This window comes from Podarcis erhardii (genome assembly GCF_964252035.2).
Source record: "Podarcis erhardii genome assembly, chromosome: 14".
Taxonomy (NCBI): Eukaryota; Metazoa; Chordata; class Lepidosauria; order Squamata; family Lacertidae; genus Podarcis; species Podarcis erhardii.
The window spans coordinates 37,631,212-37,655,145 of NC_138503.1; the positions used below are offsets into that span (position 1 = coordinate 37,631,212).

General features: G+C 41.1%; 1 protein-coding gene across 9 annotated transcripts in view; it reads left to right on the forward strand.

The window, feature by feature from the left end:
- The window catches only part of LOC309329068 (ankyrin repeat and fibronectin type-III domain-containing protein 1-like), a 367,804-nt gene that overhangs the window by 65,945 nt on the left and 277,925 nt on the right, over nucleotides 1-23,934 (forward strand). For 8 of the 9 annotated variants that reach the window (XM_081839531.1, XM_081839539.1, XM_081839537.1 and 5 more), the window contains 2 exons: nucleotides 9,543-9,736; nucleotides 13,317-13,546. In XM_081839531.1, the coding sequence (XP_081695657.1) occupies nucleotides 9,543-9,736; nucleotides 13,317-13,546 (424 nt within the window). Of the gene's footprint in view, nucleotides 1-8,540; nucleotides 8,662-9,542; nucleotides 9,737-13,316; nucleotides 13,547-23,934 lie in introns of all 9 variants that reach the window. The other variant, XM_081839542.1, reaches the window with a different exon arrangement.

Consider the following 23,934-nt stretch of genomic DNA (forward strand, 5'->3'; position numbering starts at 1 on the left):
CAGAAATTGATTCTTGCCCTTGCAACTGAAGGTTGTGTGAACTGGCCCTTAATTAACAGACAAAAAATGTGCTATTCATAGGTAGTACGCACTTTGGGAGAAGTGTTGTGTGCAATGTAGATTTACAGAAAGATATCATTGGAAACTAAGATTTGACTAAGCCAAAGCAGAAGCCAGTAGAGCTTATTCTTACTTTAGTTTAAATGGATTAGTAGGAGATTTGATAGAGATCAGTAAGCAGAAAACTTCACACTGCTTTGATGAAATATTTTAAATTGGGGTTAAAATATAAATGGTTTTGTTTTGTTTAGATTAGTTAGATTTTTTTATTGCTTCACAAATTGAAAGGGTACCTAGAAAGCAGGTAAAATTCCACATGTATTTGGTATATATAAATCCTTTTCATGGGAGGAGGTCCATGGCATGTTCCTGAGTGTCCAGACAATGATTCCTAATGTGACACCCTGTGGATTCCTATCTGTGGCTACATATTTCAGTGCTTTCACTAGCCAGAGGCTGTGCTGAAAAAGATTTTTTTCATCCGACCATTCCCATATTCTGAATGCTTGCTATGTGGGAAACAGCTTTGTGTGTGTTTTGCTTTGCATTATTGGCATGGATGAATTTGAGTTTGATTTATTGAGGCATGTCATATTTATTTAGTGAGTTTTTGGTGAATACCAGCCAGTTTGGATGTTACTTTCATTAGGCAGTTGTGGTTTTAGCTGATAAGCAATGTGAAAGCTGTGGTCGGAGAGAAAAGCTAAGGGAATGATTGATAGACTCTGTTCTTGAAACATGAAAACTTGAGTGCTGAAGGTGGTAACTCATCACCAGCTGAACAAAGTGAGAGTAAGAAATTATAAGGTGTATCTAGTTCCACAGAATAAACATATAGGTGTTTATTTAATTTTATTTCCATTTTGGCTAATGGATGAAGAATAAACATGTCCTGTTCATTACCCTTGAGTCAAAGTAAATTAACAAGGGAGGAGAGGGCAGACTTTTTTGACAAGAGTTGGGGCACTGTATTTGGATTTTTCATGCATGTTTAAGTCCTGAGCAATGGGCAATTAGCTGTGTAAATACTTTCTGGAGAAACAGCACTATGGTGGTGACAATCTGAACAAATTCACTCATCATTTATTTTAAAATGCAAATTACAGTACAAATTTAAGACTTGAGAGGACTGAAAGGCTGATCCTGTAGACGGGCACTAGGCTATATTTAGAGAGCTGAATATGCAGTGTCTGCACTTATGTGGTTCTGCAGATTTGCTCTGAACCCAGAATATAGTTTGAAGGCTCCTGAGACCATCACCTTGCTGAAGCTAAGCAGGCCTGGGGTGCCGTCAGTGTCTGGATGGGCAACTGCCTAGAAACATCACTCATGCTGCCTTGGACTCCATAACAGAAGAAAGCTTGGGATATAAATGTTAAAAAAAATAAAAAAATTAAAACCATTACAAAGTGCTATATCATGGAAACTAGAATGTGTATTAAAATATATATATTCTAAATGCAGTAGCGGTGAAATTTGAAAGCCTGGGTCTGTATTCAGTAATTAATAAAAAAGTAGCAGCAGTCTAAGATTTATATATTGAGTTAGATTATTTCCCTGCTACCTGGGTAAGCAAGGATAGAACGTCAATAATAGATTTGGATTTTGGGGTATAGAGGTAGAGAACCCTTCCCTTTCATTAAACTTACAAATCCTATAATTCTTTATAATTGGTTATCTAGCTGGAGCTGATGGAAGTTAAAGGTAAAGGTACCCCTGCCCGTACGGGCCAGTCTTGACAGATTCTAGGGTTGTGCGCTCATCTCACTCTATAGGCCGGGAGCCAGCGCTGTCCGCAGACACTTCTGGGTCACGTGGCCAGCGTGACAAGCTGCATCTGGCGAGCCAGTGCAGCACACGGAACGCCGTTTACTTTCCCGCCGGTAAGCGGTCCCTATTTCTCTACTTGCACCCGGGAATGCTTTCGAACTGCTAGGTTGGCAGGCGCTGGGACCGAACAACGGGAGTGCACCCCGCCGCGGGGATTTGAACTGCCGACCATGCGACAGTGCCACCCGCGTTAGAGGAAGTTAGAGTCCCGCGTTAGGAAGTTAGAGTTAGGAAGTTTGGAAGTTAGAGTCCAACAAAATCTGGATGGCCACAGGTTTCCAACTCCTGTCTTGAGGCCCTTTTTAATTCCACAGTTCTGTTCCATACAATATATTCACATTAACTTGAATTTTAAGTGCTGGAGTGGTCAGGCTGCTTCTTTGTACTGTAATAATAAGCTACAGTACAGCCTGCATAGAATTTAATGTTTTGAACTTGGTGTGTTGGGTATGTTTCCACCCACCTGTTACTTGAAAGCAAACACCTGCCTACAGTAAAAAAAACAACAGCTGCCTCATATACCCTGAGAGTAGCATCCATCCCACTTGTCCACTTTGATAGGCTAGCTGTTCAAAGTACAGAGAGTCTGAGGTTCCACTTTTCTTGAGGCCCTCAAGCACTCTACCTGCCCCCTTGAGAGTCTCCTCCTGAGGTCTGATAAAGCCAGATCACAGAGTCACAGCCTGTATCGTACTGTGTCCAGGATGAAGGAGATCCTGAAAGGGAACATTCCAGTACTTTTCTCTTCTCCCTAGGCTAATTGAGAGAAGCAGCAGTCACTTTGCTTTGTGGTCCTCTACTGCTAGTTTATGTAAACCGAAGTTTGAGACAGACCAGTTTATCTGTCTTTTATAAACAAACTTGTTTTAATATATTGCTTCTGAACATTTAACAATCACATAAACTGTAATTTCTGGCCCATATTTCATCTACTCATTCAAATATTTGAATAGATTAGGGAAGCACCTTATTAGTTATGCAGAAAATTTAGCATGATTTAGAGCTTATTTGATTCCTCAAACTGTTCATTCCACTTCTGTTATTCCTAAAAGGAAAGCTTTATACTGGCCAGTTTTAAATTGTATTGGAATAGTTGACTTTTTAGATGCACAAGGTATGAGATCCATAGGGGGTCCATAGGTCAAAAACCAGAATAGGTCAGAAAGGCAATGAAGTGCTTTCATTAGACCATAGAACATCAGTGCATTAAAATTATTTTTGCCTGTTCTCTGGTGGAGAAAAGTTATTTCATTTTACACCATGACACTCTGAGCAATATTCTGGGGTCATTCTGCTTAGGAAATTGTGATAATCAAGGATGTGAAGGCACAAATTACTGTCAACAGTGGTTGCTGAAAATATATTGGATTAAATTTATATCTCATGCTTCTTTCATAGAGTTGAGAGTGGCATAAGTAGTGTTCTCTCTTTTTAGATCATTCCCTGATTTTAGTTCCCTTTTTTGCTATTTAATGAGATGATAGTTTTCATGTGTGTTCCACATATGTAAACGAAGGTTTCCATAATACGATTGTCAAGACCATAATTAATAATTGTTACTTCTCACTTAAAAACAGCTTACTTAAGAATTCTACTTGTCTCTTTGCTCATTGGGGGAAAATAAAAATAAAAATAAAAATAAAAATAAAAATAAAAATAAAAATAAAAATAAAAATAAAAATAAAAATAAAAATAAAAATAAAAATAAAAATAAAAATAAATTTATATCCTGCCCTCCCCAGCCGAAGCCGGGCTCAGGGCGGCTAACAACAATAAAACAATAAAATATGTAAAATCTAGATATGATGTATTGAAAGTGTTTGTCTGAAACCCTCCTCTATAATGTGATATGAATACTGAGCCTGTAAGCATAATTTTATGGTGTGTCCACACAAGCATTTTTCCTGTGTCAGTTGGCACTGATAAGGAAGAAGGTAGTAGCTGTAATCCCAGACTATTGCTATTTGGCTTTTGTGGACAGCACAGCTACTCCTGAGCCTGCTACTATCTGTCTATGCTATACTGAGAGTGGGGGGAAGCATATGGGTTAACTTCTAGTGGGGAAAACAATTCGCAGAGGCCTGTTTAAAAATGACTTCCATGATTTATTTATTTGTTGGATTTATTTATATCACACTTTTTCTCCCAGGAGCTCAAGGTTGTGTATATGATTCTTTCCCTCTTTCTTTATCCCCCAGAGTGGGACGTGGGTGGTGCTGTGGTCCAAACCACTGAGCCTCTTGGGCTTGCCAATCGGAAGGTTGGTGATTTGAATCCCCACAATGGAGTGAGCTCCTGTTGCTCTGTCCCAGCTCCTTTGAATATATTGGGAGCAGCATCCACTGAGGTTGTAGACTAAAGGGTGGATTGGAGTAGATGTCCTGTTGTCAGGGGATGGAACTTCTGTGCTTTGCATGACTTCATCTTCTTCATATGGTGCTTGGTTTGTGTCCCCATGCCCCATCTTTTTTGAAAGCCCTCTCAGTCCCATATTTTGCTCTCTTTTTAGCCCCCCTTCTAGTCAAGCTCTTATTACAAGCGAAATTAGATGTGATCAATACAGGGGACTGAGAGGTAAAACTGTGCACCCTGATGCATTGTCACTTCATCCCAGCATCGGTGCCATCACAGAGTATTGCTAGGTTATCTCCTAGAAACAGGCAGCTGGCATGAGACATGACGAAGCGGGGGTTGGGGGAAGGGAAATGTGATTGTGCTGGAGGATATGATTTCTGTGCACAGAAGTACTGTGGCTGTTAATTTCTCCATGTTGCCATGTAGCTTCTGGCTGGGTCATGTCAGAGTTTCTAACTTATTTTACTAGGGAAATTCCAAAAGAAACCAGTGTATTTTGGGGGCATTTTTTTTGCTAGCAAAAGAGAATACCAATTATGAATTGATTATTCTTTTGTGTTCATCATCATACTTAATATATTGAGATAGAAATATCAACTGCTAAGCTTTCTTCCATTGATGTATACGTAATTGCATTTGTGTGAAGAGAGTTCTGGCCGTGACGACAGCTTTGTGAGATAGCTATCTTTTGGGTAATTACAGTTATCTCATGATCGTATCATGATCTTATCAGTATATCGCATGTGGGGGGGGGATAAGCAAATGTTGCACAGTTTAAATTAATAGATGGATCTTTAAGAAACAGTCTTTATTAGTACCTGGCTGCATTGCTTACTGCTGCTGATCCTTAGTTCAAGAATCGAGAGGTGACGGTGTCCAATAGGTGAAAATGCAACTCCAGCTATATGGGAAAAGACTGTACAGTTCATTTCAAGCTGGTTTCTGACATCTCTTTTGAATGAGTGTTAGAGATGAAAGAATTCCAGTGGTCTCAATTTAAATATTATTAAGAATCAAACTTTCTGATTTGTTTGGGTCTTAGACCATTGCTAAAAGGATGTTATAGACAAGCAAATGCCAGTTAGTTTAATTCAATAAAACTACTATCCATCAACTTATTATAATGTACAATAGAAAAGGAGGAAGGAGTTCTTGAGGAGGAAGTAGCCTTTGATATGTGTTACTCTTTTCCACACCCCAAAACTATAGAGATGAGTTTTAATGTTTGTCTGGTTTGCATTTAATAAGACAACTAAATAAATCTGAAAAGTTGCTCCAGAGTAGTTGAATGGAAAGATTTAATTATGAGTGAAAATTCAATGAAGTACAATTAGTCCACTTTGCATTTAGGGGTGGCTGACCTGTGACCTTCCAGTTTTAGTTAGACTTCAGCTCCCATCAGTCCCAACCAGCGTGGTCAATGGTCAGAAATAACAGAAATTTTAGGTAATTTCTATGGGTCTACTATGACTAAAACTTAGTTGAATACCATGCAGAAAAATCTAGGACTGGTGTCTGCTGGGCATCAAGCTATGGAGTACAGTTTTCTACATGACTGCATGATCTCAAAATGCACATACTTATTTGAAAGCACTAGCACTTTCATGTAAAATATCCACCCAGGAATTCTGATATGGGGATGATTCTAAAGAAAAGTAATTTACCAGTGGATATTTTAATGGCACACTGACTCTGAACTGCACCATAAGCCACTCTGAATGTTAGAACGGCCCCATATCCAGTGGAATATTTTGTAATGGAATTTTAGGATGAATTACTTGACATTTGTCATGAAGTCCACAGTGGATTACACTCTGACCACACCTACTGCATGTATAGGTGCACCCTGCACTTACTTCTGGCTTGTGCTGAAGGTGGAAAAGTAAGCCTGCAGCTCTCTTTACACTTACCTGAGAGCTTTTGCCTTAAGTGGGTCACCAAAATAAATCTGGGAGGCTTTGGTTTTCCTGGTTGTTTAGAATAGCCAGGCATATGTTCAAATTAACTCAAGGCCAAACAAGGCATGACACAGCTACATCAGTTGAAAATTAATAATAGCAGTCTTGAGGCTGCAATATTTTTCAGAATTGCATTATATGGGGAAGTGAGAGTTGTAGCCTATCCTTCCCACTGCAGCCCTGAAGGAAATGCTCTCCCTCTAAAAAAGTTGTTGTAGTCCAGCAGCATATTTAGGGCTGCAGGCTGCTCATCCCTACATTAATATGCTCAAACTGTCTTGCCCCAGTGAGTAACCTGGCTGCTGAATTCTGCACTAGTTTCCTTACCGTCTTCAGAGGCAGCCCTATGTATAATGTGTTGCAGTAATCTAACCTAGAAGTTACCAGAGCATAGACAACAGTAGTTAGGCTGTCCCTGTCCAAAAGGGGTGCAGCCAGGCCACCAGCCGAAGTTGATGGAAGGCATTCTGTGCCACTGAGGCTACTTAAGCCTCAAATGACAGAATGGGTCCAGAAGTACCCCCAAGTATCTAGAGGTACCCCCAAGTCTCTCTGGGTACCTGCTCCTTCAGAGGCAGTGTAACCACATCAAGAACAGGCCACCTTCCATCCATCTGGTCTAGGGAACCATCCACCAACAGTGCCTCAGACTTACATGGATTGAGCTTCAGTTTGTTGGCTCTAATCCAGTCCATTACCAAGGCAAGAAAATGGTTCGGTGCATTCACTGTTTCACCTGCATATTTAAAGGAGTAGCACTGTATGTCATCAGCATATCAGCTATGTGTGACAGCATACTCCAATCATCTAGATAACCCCACTCAGGGGTTTTATGTAGATGATAAACAGCATAGGGGATAAAATCACATCTTGAGGAACCTTACATTAAAGGCACCAAGGGGCTGAAGAATACTCCCCAAGCAACACCCTCTGGAAACATCCATCCAAGTAGGTCTGGAACTACCACAAAGTGGTGCCACCCATTCCTAACTCGGATAGCTGCTCCAGAAAGATACCATGGTCAATGGTATCAAAAGCTGCTGAGAGGTCAATGAGGTCTCTCTTCCAACAGAAGTCTTCATATAGGGTGACCAAAGCATATTCTGGGCCAAAACTCCGATTGAAAGGGATCTAAAAGATCTGGTCCAAACCACCTGCTGAAGAACCTTGCTCAAGAAGGGGAGATTAGTAGCTGGTTGGTCCTTACTTAGATTTTCCAAAGCCAAGGAGGGTTTCTTGAGGAGTGGTTTTACCACTGCCTCCTCCAAGCAGGCAGGCACTACCCCTTCTCAGAAGGAGGCATTAATCATCTTCCCAGCCCAGTCAGTTATCCCATCCCTGCTAGTTTTTATCAGTCAAGAGGGGCAAGGATCTAGGGCACAAGTGGTTTGTCCGATCCAAACACGTTATCCATCCTATATACTGTATTTGGAACTTAAAATAATTATCCAACTCAAAATGTTTGTATACTGTGGCCATTCTTTTAATATTGGCAAGCACCCCTTCATGTCATAGCTTTGATTCCCAAGCAGCAAATACATCTGGGCAAAATTTAGTAGCAATACAATCTTCCATACCCTCATGGTTTGCTCAGCAGGTAGGCATTGATAATGACTAGTTAATAACTTTAGGTGGAAGAATTTTGAAAATCCTTGTCAAACATTGATTATGAGTTCCATAGCTGAAAAAGCAAAACAACAGTTATTTATAGGCCTTGGTGCAGTTGATTATAACTGACCTTTGTTCAATCTTCATGTAGTCTCCTTGAGGGCCTTTGCTAGTGGAATGTCACCACCTGCAGCAAGGCTATGTGGTAGGTATGCTTTTGGGAGGGATTTACAGATGCTGGGTGACTCTTTTGCCTTCTACAAGGAATTTAAAATCACAATATCTGCTCATCTAGCCCAGTCCCTCCCTCTGCTGTGCCTCTCTTGATTGTAGCATCTGATGCTGTGCTTTACTTATTTTTCCTTAATGGAGATATTTCACGTGTTTCTAAATATCATCTAGTTTGGCAAGAGAGAGAGAAAGAGAGATAAAGAAAGAAAGCACAGATCTGCAAATCTCCAGAGAATATATTCCACTGTCAGAACTGGAAAGCAAAATAGGCCAAAATTCTTTGTGAAATAATAATTGAGACTGGGCTCCATGCTTCTTCATGTATCCCTTGTTCTTTACTTCATCCTTAATAAATCATTGCCTGCAGCTGAGCAGATCAAAACATCAGTTCCCCAGAAGTGTGAGTTCTTTTCTCTGACTCCAGTGACGGTTATCTGTAAGCAGCGGTGTAGTGGTCCAGGGTTGCAGGGAGTGAAAGACCCATTGTTATTTCTGCAGCAGAGTCCCTGCTTCCAGTATCCCAGAGCTGCCCAATCAGCATGACAGGAGAGTTTTTTGGCCTTGGAAAATAAGACTTCTTGCCTTTTCTGTTGATTGGAGCCAATCCAAGTGAAAGGAGGTGAGTCAGTCATTAAGGATTGGCTTTTTGGGTCTCTGTGTGCCTTTGGGGCTAAAATCAAACTACTGGAGAGTTACAGTGCCTGTTGTGGCTGTAGAGACTGATATGGGAGAAACAGCATAATATTTAGCCACCCTAGAATCTTGGAAGCATAGAATTGTAGAGTTGGAAGATACTCCAAGTGCCATCTAGTCCAACTCCCTGCAATGCAGAAATATCATACATACAGGCGACCATCCAACAGCTCTTAGCTGTCAGAAATTTCTTACTGAAGTTAAGCTGGAATCCACATTTTGATTTGAAAGGAATAAAAAAAACAAACCATAAAATGTACCTGATTGTCTGGGAATGTCTGTAAAAAAAGGCTCAGTAAAGATCTTTGCAGCTAGCTTGCCCCCCCCCCCTTTTGGAATCTCCCTGATTTACCGTACCTTCCAGAAGCAGTGACTGGTGGCGGTGGCAGGGTGAAATGCAAGGCTTATCTTTGTATTTTCATTAGCATGAGATTTATTGGATTTGTAGTTCTGAGTGGTCCAGGATCTTTACTAAAGGCCCTGAAACTATGTTTTGTGCCAATAGCTTTGGTAAAGCTTTTCGGTGTAATGAAAATATAAATGAGTAGCGCCCCCCCCTTTGCCCCTTCATCTTGTTACTATTTCTTGAATGTAAGTTCTGGAGATGGTGTTGGGATTTACTCATGATGAACATAGCTAAATTCAAAGGGGTTTTGGAATACGGAGTAAAAACTGTTTTCAACTCAAGGTGGGTCTTGTGTTCTGAACTCACCTAATTTCAAAAATCTGCTACTTCACTAGTAGGAATAACAAAAATGTAATCATAGGCACATCTGATTGCAATCTCTTTCTTTTCTCCTTTTAAAGGTCATTAGACAGAAAGCCACAGAGACCTGTACTAGGAAAGTCAAGGACTCTTCCCAGCATTCCTCAGTCCCCAATCATAAACCGCGTTCCACTTCTAGATTCAAAATTGTACAAGAAAGATATGCCAGAACAGAAGCATTACAGAAATCACTCTGCCCCTGACTGTCAAAAAGGATGTACAGTGCCCTCTACAGGTAAGTTTCAATAAATGTAAGTAATCCTGTATACTATGCTTTTATTATTAATTCAATTTATGTTCTGCCAAAGGTTTGAGAAAAGCTTGAGAACAGCTCTTTTGTAGCCGCCTTTTCAGGAGACTCCTTAAGTCATGCGTAGGCAAACTAAGGGCCGGATCCGGCCCAATCGCCTTCTAAATCTGGCCCACGGGCGATCCTGGAATCAGAGTGTTTTTACATGAGTAGAATATGTCATTTTATTTAAAATGCATCTCTGGGTTATTTGTGGGGCATAGGAATTCGTTCAGTTTCCCACCCCAAAATATAGTCCGCCCCCCCCCAAGCTCTGAGGGACAGTGGACTGGCCCCCTGCTGAAAAAAATTGCTGACTCCGGCTTTAAATCATTAAGAAACATGGTTCTAAACATTTTCTAGTTAAAAACTACCTTTAGAAAACTACCTTCCACTTTAATATACTGTATTACAAACGCACCTTCATTTTCAGTTTCTTTTTTCCCTGTGTGTCAGAGTTGTTGCTTGCCCCATGTGTCTCAGCAGGTAATGCAGTGTACCTCCGGGGGCGAAGTCAAACCACTGGAAAATCACAGTGCTTGCTGTGGCTGCAGAGATGGATAACTTGTACCTGCTGCCTCCCATGTTGTTTTTGCTGTTAGCAGCACCAAAGTAACCTCTCTGGGGCATAACCCTGAGCAGTGTGTATGAAGGTCTTGGACTGCTCAGACAACAAGACCACCCTCTTGGTCTTGCTGATGTGGTCCAAATGAAAGCAGAGCAATACATTTGGCACCAGCTTGACTGCAGGAGTTGCTGGAAGGAGGAGCACAAGGCGCCATCCAACTGTCTTAGGCCTCGTTGGTGCTGATTTTATTACTGGATTGTTTATGAAGACATGTAATTGGTGATGTATTAGCCAGGGCATTTGGGTACCCCCTAGTTTTTTGTGTTTATTCTTGGTTTTTTGTGTGAGAAGATAAACAAGTGTAATTTTTTCTGCCATTTGCGAAGTTGGGTTGGGGGAATCAGATTGGGAGGGTTTGGAATAAGTAGGTTACTTTTGGGAGGGTGATCATTTTGATCATGGCTATTTTGTCTGAGAAGCTGAAGTTGGTGTTGTTCCATTTTGTCAAGTCTTTATTGATTTGTCACCACAGGGGGTTGTAATTGTGGAGGTATGGTTTGTTGAGGTTTCTGGTTATTTTGTACCACATGGTATCTGAACTTGGTGCTGCAAAGTTTTACCTTAGTGATGTTGGTGAATTCTTTTTGGATATTTGAGGGAGTGTGTGTTGAAACACATAGCCTCAAATACCTGACACCATTGCAAATGTGTAGGGTTCTTTGTTTAGGGTAGCTACTGTGTTTATGGGGTCTGGCGTGACCATCAGGCCACCTGCAAAAAGCCCTAAGTTATAGGTTCTGCCTTTTGTTTCCACTCTCTTGATGTCTGTTGCTGCTCAGATTCAGATTGCTAGGGGTTTCAGAGGAAGGGAGACAGTGGACATCCTTGCTTTGTGCCTCTTCGGATAGCTATGGTATTAGAGTCCACACTGTTAGTCCTGCATTATGCTGAGGCTAGGGAGTAGATTTGTTTGAGGGTTTGTAAGAACTTGGGACCAAATTTCATGTTGGTTAGTACTGCTAGTAGGCATTTCCATTCTAAGCAATCAAAGGCTTTGAGAATGTGTAGGCACATAATTGTCAATGGAAGTTTTGTTGTTTTGCAGTGTTTGATTATATTCAGTAGTTTCCTAATAGGGTCTGTTATATTGCGACCAGGGACGAAGCCAATCTGGTCTGGGGCTATTAATTTGTGTAGAATTTTTTTTAGGCGGTTAGCCAAGATTGATGTGAATATCTTGTAGTCTCGGTTTATTAATGAGATCAGGCAGCATGATTTTACTTTGAGGCTGTCTTTGAGTGGTTTTTTGGATAGATACTATTTTAGAGGAGGTCCAGGTTTCAGGAATGGGGCCCTCTTTTATGATGTCGTTAAATAGACGGGTCATGTAGGGCATCAGGGGTTCTTTGAATTTCTTATAGAATTCTGCTGTAAAGCCGTCTGGCCCTTGGGCTTTGTGTGGTTTCAGTTTTTTGGGGACTGTATCTATTTCCTCTGGGGTGATAGGACTGTCAATGAATTTCTGTTCCTCATCAGTTAAGGTTGGCATGGTCAGCCCTGTTAGGAATTTTCTGATTTTCTCCTCAGGTGGGTTAGGTTGGAATAAAATTCTGCAAATTCTGAGGTTATTTCTTTGTTATGTTGCCGTCTTTTTTAGTGATGCAGTGAATTCTTATTTTGGTTGATTTTGCATTGCTTTGTAACGATTTGTTGGGTCTCTGGACCATAATAAAGATTGATGATGATGATTGTTTTCCCTATGCCTGTTTGCTAATAGTCTGAAGTTTTTCCCTCCAGACTCGTAAAAGTGTTGTTTTGAATATAGAATATTCATCATTGTTTTGTTGATTTCTAGTGAGTTGAGTTCCCTCCTTTTTTGTTCTATAGGTTTAAGAAGTCTTTAAGGAGGCTCCTGTTTGTTTGTAGCATGATGAGAGGGTTGTGATGTCTTGTTCTGTTTTGCTAATTTTTGACCGCTTTCATAGTGTTCCAAAGGAGAGGGGTGGTCTACATCATTTGCTTTGAAATAGTTTTGGAGAGTTTTTGTGAGACTCTCTCAGTTTAGTTTATTTGTGGTTAGGATGGGACTGAAGGGACCATGATGGGGTGGTTTGTGTTTCTGAAGAACCATGATAGGGTGGTTTGGGTTTCTGGCTGCCAGCGGCACCCCTCTGACGGCAGGGGAGGGTCCTCACAGTGCCTGTCTTCTCCTGGTATGATAACCTTTGTACAGCTCTCCGTTGGGCCTCTGCCTGCTTCCGTTGTGCCAGTTACCAGAGAGGTTGGATCAGGGCCTTTGCTGCTTTATTTTCTGTATTTTAACAGCTGTAGGCAAAGCAGCTATCATTGGTAGCAGCTGTGGGAAACTTCTCCACCTGAGATGCTAGAGAGCTTCTGGTAGTTAAACTGTTGTAGACTAGATAGAACACCAGCTCCTTATATTTGTGCAGCATGTACTGTGCTAAGAGGTTTCAATTTTTAATGGACCTTTTTTGAGTCTTTTCTCATAAAAATATTTATTGCCTTTTTTACGCATGTTCTTCTTTCTCAAACTGTTTTTTTGTGTGTCCATTGAATGTTCACTTAACTCTGCACCCTCATTTTGACCTCTTTTCATGCTAGCAAAAAGATAGGTGATATACTGCTTGCATCCTCATCTTACAGCTACTGACAAGGGTTTACATTACCTGTGTGAGTACACACACCAATAATATTTATTCATCTAGGCCGTACACCTAGGCAGTACACACTTAATAAAGAACGAGAAAAACATGCTGTTCATGCTGACAATCTTCACTCCAAGAAGGAAACACAGTTGCTTAAAATAATGGAAACATGTTTTTTATCCTTCGGAGGAAAATGTTGACAAGAAGTGGAAATCTTGTAGCAAAAGTGTTAATTTTGGATCCTTATTTGATGGCTATGGGTCCTTTTCTCTCTCTTACTCCCCTGTCCTAGGAGAAGCATGGCAGCTGGAAGATGATTGTGCTGAATCTGTGAGGGATCCTGCCCTTCAGCCAAGGCTGTGCACTGCCATGGACGAGGCGCCTTTCAGATCCTTGAGAACTCGGTCCTTCTACATGAGGAAGAGCCTTTCAGTGGACAACCACTTAAGTGCCCTCAGCTATTCTATCCACCCCACAGAAACCAAGACAGAGCGGGTCAAAACAAAACTTCGAAGGCAATTTGTGAGTACCAAATGGCTTATTTCCCACATTTATTGAAAGGCTTGCAGTCCATGCATTTTCAAAATTTGCACCACTGTTAGTTATTCCTGCAAACAGCTTGCATACTCTACTGAAATTGATGGTGCAGTATATCAGAAACAGGTCTGTGCAGAGTTTGTCTGAGGCCTGGGGTGGGAGTTTTGTTAGAATAAAGTTATAAACTCTAAGCTTAGCCCTCTGAGGCGCAGGATGAGTGTACCTGACTGCCCCCCCCCCTCACTGGCCCGTTCAGAAGTATTGAATCTTACTTATTGATCTATATGGGGGAAACCTAGAATAGAAATGGGTGCTTTTAAGCCAAAATTGCAGGAGCAATACAGTTACTGGAGGAAGAGTGAAAGAGATGCATGGGAAGAGTTGTGGTTTGCAATTCAAAGTTCAGTATCAGTAATGTATCTGGTTTTAGGAAGGGATGAGTTTGAAATTGTAGCCCCATAGTCTGTGTGTTGAAGGGTAATGAATAATGAACAGCAATAAGCTTCTTGTTTCCCAATCTGTAACAGAATTTATGTCACATAAATTTAGGAGAACAGATGAAAAAGCCAAGCACAAGAGAGGTGCCATGTCAAAAGAATAGCAGAAGTGGGATACTTGCTTCTAGTATCTAAAAACTATAGACTCAAGGTCACCAGAAGAAAGCAATTCAAAAACAATGAAGGATTGTAGGTGGTGCACATTTTAGAATTTTGATTCCCTAACATTGTAGATTGTCTTACATAAACAAAATGTTTAAAGGATTTTCACTTACTTGAAAGGGGAAAATATTTCATAAGACTTTTTTTCAGTTTGTCAGTTTAATTCCAAAGAGCCCATTCCATGTTGCTTTCCAGGACTTCACTTCTCTAGATGTGAGTAAGGGAAGGTTCACCTGTCTCCTTTAAAAGTAGTCCTTATTCCCTAAGATAGACAGGCTAATAATTTAAGCGGGCTACCTCCAGCAAGTAGGGGTTGTAAAGACCAAAATAGGCTTGCTCATAGCAGCAAAACTACTGATTTACGGGGTTACTTTGGAAGAAAGCTGTAAACATTTTTTCAAATGTATTATTTTGAGTCTAATAGGAGATAGCACTGGAGCAGAAATAACAGATGGAACACAGTTTGTAAAGTAGGATGTTATTAAAATTTAATGGGCTCATTTACCACTTTCTGAGAGACACCTGATCTGAAGAGTGATATGCTCATTTCCTTACCTCATTACCAGTTTCAGGATTGTAATGAAGGGATCAAGTGTAATGAAGGGATCCACTGACAGACAATGCTTCCATAGATAGACTTTCCATTTTGTATGCAAGTACATGAAAATAATCAGAAACAATGAGAGGAAACCAGGAGCAGTTGTTACAAACCTGTGTCATTAGATGGCAAGGAGAAAGGCAGTAGTGACAAAACTATTTGCCTGTTTTTCCACGATGCGTTGCCGGGGTCTTTACCCCCATTCTATTTGATATTAGATATTGTTTTTCTGCCTGGTACATAACTCTGCTGCTGTTTAAATTTCCATTTTGCTTGGGTCTGACTGCTCTTTTTTGGGTACTTTGGTGGGTCTCTAAAAATCTTGGTTTCATTTTTCCACAATGACAATGCTAGTCATGGATTATTCTGATATAAAATATAGAACTCTGCTGTGACAATTCGATGGATTCTGATTTAAGACCCTGGTTCTTCAAATTGCAAGTGAAAAAAACCACAGTTGAATGAAAGCAGCCATATTTGATACCATCATTTGTGGTGAGAAGCAGAAAGCATCAAAAGGATTTCTGATGATTAGAGTGAGTCAGTTTTGCTTTGGGGTAAGAAACCGACTGCCAGTTTCTTTTGTTGTTTTATCCTACACTAGAGGTTGGGAAGGCATTTTCATTTTGCTTAGATTTTCTGGTGGCTTTTTTCCTTTTTCCACTTAAAATATGTGGTCTAGTTTGCTTGAGTGAGTTATCTGGATGTATTTGTACACCTGCAGTGCACTTGTTCTTTGTGCTTCTGGCATGCTGTGGTTTAGACAGTGTAGATTAGTTTATGGGAAACTGTGGTGAAGGTGGATAAATGCTTCACTTTTGCAAACAAAACCTTTGACCACATGGTCTCATTGTACTTTCTTGTCCTGTGGTTTTAAGATGTTATATCTCTGGCTTTGTAGGTAGCCCAGAGTTTTAAGAAATGAAAAGATGAGGCTAAACCTAAAAAAGGCTAAACCTGAGATCATTTAAGCCTTTTTCAGCTTTCAAAACACCTTACCAAAAAAATAAATTGAAAGCATAGTCTGTAGTGACGGCAATAATGGCTTTGTAATATTGCTACAGGGGCAAACAAAAGGATGCAGCCCAGGTGTGCAGATGGTAAACTGCATTGGCGTGCTTTAGTGGTACCTGGGATACAGGCACATTTCTCTTTACAGTTTCTATGATTTGTTCAAGTCCCCACCAGCTTGGCTTAAAACAAACAGAAAGAGCTCCTGAGTGTGCTACTCGGAAAACTGGCAGAGAAATCCCTTTAGGAATTTCAATTCTAAGCTTCCAGAAAGCAGTACAGATACTGATCTCCCTCTACCCACTTTCCTGCATATTTCCTTCTGAAGAAAGGAAGGTTTTCCTCCTTCCACTGTCTCTCAGGCTTACAGAGATATTTGTTAATACTGATAGTGATGTATGGTGCATCATCCTTCTGACAGTGGCACCCTGTAATCTTGATTGGTAAGTAGATAGATGGTCCTTCCATATTCATGATTCTATTATTATGCTCTTATTGTCACGGGATGCCTAGAGGGCACATCACGTTAAACTAGAAATACTACTACTACTACTACTACTACTACTACTACTACTACTACCGTAAATTTCGCTCCATAACACGCAGATTTTTCCTCCTAGAAAGTAAGGGGAAATGTCTGTGCGTGTTATGGAGCGAATGCCTACAGATGGCGGGGGAATCTGCTGCAGTTGTGAGCAGTCTGTGGCTTGCTTTGAAACAGCAAAGCAGGTGTAAGCGGCTCCTGTCAGCGAGCCGAGCTGGGGAGGAGGGAGAGAAGCAGAGCGGGCTTGGCTGCTTTAAAAAAAACCCGTCCTCTATGTTCCTCTCTCCTCCCCACTGATCTGCTAAGTAGCAGCGAAGCTTTTCAGCCAGCCTAGCCGGGAGGAGGGAGAGAAGCAGAGCGGGGTTGGCTGCTTTAAAACAACCCCGTACTCTCTGTCCCTGCCTGCAGTTTTTTGCTGTCCGATTTTGGATTAGCCACTGTAGGGGCTGTGTGTGTGTGTGTGCTTGAGCTATCGTTCTCCTCCTCCTGCTTCCCCTTCGCTCTCCCTGCGCCCCTGCGCTGTCCCTCCGACTTTAGAATTGACACTCTGTGTCTGTGTGTGTGAGAGAGAGGGCTCCTTCTCCTCCTCCTGCTTCCCCTTCACTCTCCCTGCGCTGTCCCTCCGACTTTAGAATTGACACTCTGTGTGTCTCTCTGTGTGTGAGGGCTCCTTCTCCTTCTCTTGCTTCCCGTTCACTCCCCCAGTGCCCTGCGACTTTAGGGCCAGTTCCCTCTCTGCGTGTGTGTGTTTCCCTCTCTGCGTGTGTGTGGGGGAGAGTGTTGGTCGCAATTTTTCTTGATTTGTCTCAGAGTGGTTACTATCATGGTTTCCTTGCCGGGGAGGAGGGAGAGATGCAGAGCCTGCTTGTTCTAAAGGAGCAAAGCCGGAGAGGAGCCTCTCCTGCATTATCAGCAGCATCCTTCTCCACACCCCCCACACGAGCTCCTTGTCCCTTGAGTTCTTTTCCTTCCCTCCCCACTTAAAACGTGGTTACAAAGCACGGATCCACATGGATCCTCAGGATTTTTGCACTAGGTCACCCCAAATTCACCATCAGATCACATAGCATATCCATGGCTACAGCCTGCACCAAAAAACACACGCACCCACTGTTTCATGGGGTCGCAATGGCGCAAAAACGTGGTTACAAAGCATGGATCCACATGGATCCTCAGGATTTTTGCATTGGGCTACCCCAAACTCACCGTCAGATCACATGTCTGTGGCCACAGCATGAACCACAAAAATCATATATCCACTGTTTCGTTTAGAATATTTTTTTCTTGTTTTCCTCCTCTAAAAACTATGTGCGTGTTATGGTCAGGTGCGTGTTATAGAGCGAAAAATACGGTAATTTATTTTATTTTATTTCTCACAATGAGAGCATCCTGACTCCAGAGATAAACTCTAGTGCCACCTAGTGACTGATCTATTTAATGACACTATCAGCATGCTTCAGGCTTCTGATAATCTTGGTGTTTTTTTTCTAGAACCCTAATGGTTAATTGATATCTATTTTGTAAAGCTACAAGATTCATGTGCCTCATGATGCAGCAGGTTTAGGGCACCTGTGCAGATACGGCGGTTCAGGTTGTGGGCTTTTCACGTTGCGAATAGGCCTCCGGAATGGATCCCGTTCGTGACCACAGGTACCACTGTACCACTGAAGAAAAAGCGTGCTTTGGAGCACACAGAGCAAACACAACCTTTTTTTTGCACCCTTGAGATTTCCTCTTCCTCTCAGTTCTTGAAATCAGTCTGAGTCTTGGAGTACCTTTTAACATAAAAATACCAGAGTAGGCTAATAAATCTATTTAAGAGTGTATAGAGTTGTCAGGCAATCACCTGTTTGAGCACTTGGGTCAGGAATCTATTTAATAATTAGTTTATTTACTTATTAATTGTTGCTCCATAATTCTCTAGGCTGCTCACAAAGCAAGAAAAAGGGATGTTGCAACTGGCTTATAGTTGTTTACATGTTCTGGGGACAGGCCTAGGTTTCTTCAAGTGTGGTCTGATTACTGCTTCACTTTAAAGAGGCTGTTACCACCTGCTCTACCAAGAAGGAATTTAAAACTTATTGGTGTTTTCTTTTCTTTGTCCCTGAGATGAACCTATTCAACTAATTCGACTTTTCCACCAATAAGGGCAGGTGGGGTGTGTGTGTGTGAACTAGCACTTGTATTGTGAACTAGTACTTCTATTATTTATTTGTTTATTAAAATTTATATATTGCTTTGATTGCAGGAAAAAACCTCAAAGCAGATTACAAAAAAAGTAACACTTGTAGAAGTATACCTGATTTTTCTATTATGGTATCATTTCTCTAACATTGGGTATCTTTTCCCAATTTCTTTCCAAACATTTCTGTTTTATTTTTGTGTGAATATAGCTGTCTCTTTAGTATCTGGGATTCATTTGGCTTTGACTGTTACTTCTGTGACGAATGTTTGAGAGTGTAAGAAAGTAGCAAAGAAGTTTAACAAGAGTTAGACGGACAAAATATACTGCCACAGCTTCCCACACAGTGTGCAATTGATATTAGACATGGGAACAAATTATTTCAAGCTACTTTTAAGGGAAATTGTGACTGCAGATAGCAGTCATAAACTCCTATGTATGTCCCCATAGGCTTATAACGCTGTAGTGAGCTGCATATTAATGGCATTCTTTCTACAGTTAAAATAAAATGGAATTATTTTATTAAACTAACAGAAGCAAGGATATACATACAGCTTAGCAACATTAGACTCTTGATAAATTTGAGCTACCCACAGGCTCTTATTAGAAATTTCAAAATCCTTGATTTTATTTTAACTTCCTAGGTACCTCCCCCCCATAAATATGTATTGTTTTTACTAAAGTATACTAATCAAACTACAGAATAATTTGGGAGCTTCTAATGATACTGAGCTTTTAAAATTATTATTTTATTTAAAGACAACATCTCTTCTGTCTCACAGCTTAGGAATTAACACCAGAAGTTTCTTAGACGACAGTACCCACCTACTGAACTGGAAAAAGAAAAAAACCAGATCAGCAGGGCCAGGCTAGCCCCCAGGAATAGTTACAACATGCACCTGATGATGTGGCCTATAGCCCACAAAAGCTAATGCCATAATAAATCTTGTTGGCCTTTAAAATACTACAAAATTCTTTTTTTGTTGTTACAAAAGATCAATACTACTATCCCTCTGGAAGTTACCTTCAGTGAAAACATCTTCACATGTGCAAATGCAGGTTGAAAGTGTTTCAGTTTGACCCTGGTGTGGGGTAGAGAACTAGTATAGACAGTGTCTGTAGTTGACTAGATTGAAATGAATTTCTTCCAATTCGGTTTGAAAATGTAGGAAGTAGCATTGGCAATTATATTTGAACTGTTAAGACATTTATCAAGAATGACAGAAAGAGGAACAAAAGACATTCAGCTGTGGTCTCTCACTATGTGCAAAGCACCCAACAGGTTACAGTGAATCTAGGTATTCCCATGGTGGATAATTCTGCATTATCTTTCTAAGCTTCCAGCAATAGGACTGGCTTGTGTGACAGTCCTTTTTCAGCATGTGTGCTTTTGTCATTGTCAACTCCACAGTCCTTTAGGCTGATAAAGCTTCAATGCCTTTGAAATATCCAGGTTTAACTGGCTTATAGGATAAACAAACAGCTTGATACCAGTGATCAAACTGAGATTGGACTATTTTTAGCAGCATCTTTGTCTAGTCTCCCAGGTGTAATATAGAATGTTCCTGGTCCTAATGCAAAAGGGATTTGAAGGAGGCAGAGTTGGTGTTTCAAGTTTTTCCATGAGTCTTTTAAATGAACTATAATTTCTGAAAGTTGCTTATTGACACCACAGCAACCAATTTTCTCAGAGGCTGTGCCTAGGAATGATTTATGTGGCCCTAGTAGAGCACCCCCAACTTGCTTAGGAGCAGTGCCATTGTAAATCTCTTTGCCACGTTATCATGGGACAAGAAGAATTGTGACAAAGGGCCTTAAATAGAGTAGAACCCTTTATTCAGTTTGAAATTGTATTTAGATCCTGAGGAGAAATGGGAAGAGTTCAGGGAATTGGAGCTGGATGACACTGTGGAGGGTCCTAGTGGGATTGGGGAGGTGAAATTGGGATTTCCAAAAAGTGTCTGAGCCCAGAGGGGAGGCCAATAATCCAGGGAATGAGAACTTGATCCAGGGGGAGGGGCCATATGGGTTGGTAGAAGAATGTTCTGCTCCTTTGATATTGGACACCCCTAGTTAGATATCTCCTGCTGTAGAGTCACCCCTGGCACTGCTTCTGTTAGTGAAGTGTAAATCAGATGCTGAGTTAGGGCCAAAACTGCCTCCATTTGCCAGCTCCAGCAGGAACATACCTCACAGACGTAACCTGCTTGAAGGAATGTGCAGGGGCATGGGTGTAGCCAGGATTTTTGTTAGGGAGGGCAGAACCTGAGTTAGCTATGTATTTTTATTGATTTGGGGGGCAGCTGGCCTTCCCCGCCCCCCTGGCTATGACCATGTCATTTGTTGGATCAATATATTTATTTGTACTTGCCCAGTTGTCTATACCTCTTAGGTACCTGCTGCACCTTGTAACTTGCGCCTTGCCTATGTGCTGACCTGATTTGTTCACTAAAGCCTTTATCAGAATTATAGCTGCTGGCAGTGAAGACATGATAGTTTATATGATTTCTTTTCTATTTTATAATTCATTCATGTATATGTTATTCGGTTTAAGTCACTTGGAGACCTGTTTGATGACAAATGAAAAACAAATAAGCAAACAAGCACAGAAAGATTTTTGGTGTGAACTGGAGAACTAAAGGATGTAGAAACCTTTGTTTTAACAGTTCTTAGAAATGAAATTTTAATTAATGTGTTTTGTGCTGCACTCCTAATGATTTGTTCTAGGGAGTAAGTCCCACAGAACTCATGTGGGTATATGAACTTAATATCGTGTGTAAGAAGGGCAATGCCCATGCCAAAAATCAACCAGAATTCCCATGTAAAATCCTTTTTCATCATGCTTACCATGAATGGGTAGTCAGCAATTAACATAGAGTACAAGTGTACTTTAACAAGACTAAAGTACAGAAGATAGCAGTCTACTCTGGGCTATCCAGTAGTAATTTATATATGTAGGAAAGCAAAGGAGGCAAGTGAGAACTACATTAGAGACTGTTTCCCTGTTCTTCTCCCATCTCTCCCAGGCCACCTGACATCTTGCTCTGTGATAAGGTTCCTGATGAGGTATCTTTGAATGTGATTGTATTAATGTGTTTTGAACTTACTTGTAAGCCACATTGGACAGATCTGTTTCCTTTAAAGTTGGAATGAAAATAGTAAACAAATGAATAGCCTATAGTTCTGGAACACACTCCTGTTTGTAGCCTTACCAAAATTCAAACCGCAATATTTCCTTGAAATAGTATAATGGACTTTTTGCACATTACAATAAACCATGATTTATGGCTTACCATTAATGAACAGTATTACTGTGACAGAACTTTAATTAAAACCTAAACCCAGATACACTGCTATCACTAGTGAGGGGGAAAGGGGAAATGGATATAAGGGAAATGGATATAAGGGTGGGGGTGGTAGCCATTTTGTTGCTCACAGTTCATTGTTTTGTTTAAGAACCTCAGAAAGGCTTCCTTGCTTGAATGGTACAGCAAAGGAAGACACAGTCTTTACAAAAAGATAACATTTAAGGCAGTGGTTTTCAACCAGTGTGCCGTGGCACCCTAGGGTGCCTTGAATCATGGCCAGGGGTATCATGGGCAATACTGGCCTCCTCTTCTATCCTTCCCTCCCTCCTCTGATACCCTCTCACGTCTCTGCCTCCCAGAGACTTGTACAGCTGTTTGTTACAGCAGCCCTGGCAACAGGCTCTCCAGGTGAATGGTGCCTCAGGGGCTGTCCAGGAGGTGCTACTCAGGCCCCTGTGGGCAGTGGGAGGAGGCACCTCTCTTTGTGGTGTGTGTGGGGGGGAGCTCAGAGACGAGGGGCCCAGAGGACTCCCAAGGAGAGGGGAGAAGAGAGGAGGCTGAGGGAACACTCCACAAGGAAGGGTCTTTGAAAAATGGTGAGAGGCTGCCAGTTCTGCAGGCAAGGAGTGACATAACTGGGCTCCTGAGCCCCACAGGGGTGCTGCACAAAGAATGTAGTTGCTCAAGGGAGCCCTGGACCCAAAAATATTGAAAACCTTTGATTGCTTAAACAGTATAAGCAGTATTCTTTAAACAGTATAGGCATGTGAGGGGTGGGGAAGGGACAGAATGTGCTTCTTGTCACAAGTGATTTCATACCCCATACATGTCTGTGTCCCTCGTGCACATCTGCTCTATGTAGAACATAAAATAAAAATAGAATTAAAAATGGTATCTGAGATGGAATCCTATTTTTCCAACTATCAATATTGCTGGGAAAATGTGGTTTATCTCAGCAACACAAATGCTTCCTTTGGGGAAGAAGTTGAGTTCCCTAGCAACAAAAATGTACTGTATGCATATATTGTGCAAAACATGCCAGACATCTGGAAAAACACCCTTTAAGAGTCTGATTGATAACTTGACTTCTGCTATTAATTGAAGTAGGAAAAGTTAAAGCTATCATAACTAAAAAATTATCCAGTTGTCAAATGATGATTGAAGATATAAATTTAGTCATTTAGGTCTGACTGTGAGACAAGCTGTGGTTTGCAACTATATTAAGTCAGAGAAGCAACATCATCATCATAATGGAACAAGAATGCTGTTTGGCAGCATATATTTTTAGTATTTTTTAAAATAATGTTTACAAGATTATATCCTGGTGTGTATAGTTGTACTAAAAGTATTTACTAAAATGGATGTTTCTTGATTCTTCTGAAGTAGTAAGAAACAGGTAGGGCAGTGCAGTGAGTCTGCTGCATTGGTGGCCAGCTTTCACGAGCACATCATCAGAGTATGTATGTATATTTGTTTGTGTAGTCAAAGCCACTATAAAACAAACATCAGGATATGTACTTGTGATTTTATGGCCTCCCTGCAGAGATGGGGATGGGGGGGGGGTGGAATGACCACGCAAGACAGAGAATGTAGCAACTCAAACATACATTCCCCCACTGTCTAAGGCAACAAAACTGACCCCATTAATCATAGTGGCTGTGACAATATTTACTCTTTTCTCAGTAAGAAGTTGCAGTGAAACTTGGAGCAGAGCAAGCATACAGGACAATGTGGCCAGCCTCTGACCCAGTAAGGCAAAAGAACTCATGAGTGTTTGGCTAGCAATAGCAATGGTTGGATTGGAATGTATGGCATTCACCAGTGGAGGGCTTAACTGCAAGAGGGGGTTTATGACTGAAAACATTCCCCTTTTCTACACACCTCACCCTTAAACATGCGTCTCCTGTGTGGGACCTGTATATTGTGCATTGACATTACCTCAACAGTTGGTGTAGTGGAGTAAAAGTTCCTGGTGTGTGTGTGGAATCCTAAGGCACAGTATCTGTAAGAATTCTGTGAGGACAAGGGTTGTCAATCCCCCATTCCCCAACTTACCAGGAGTGGCCTTTGA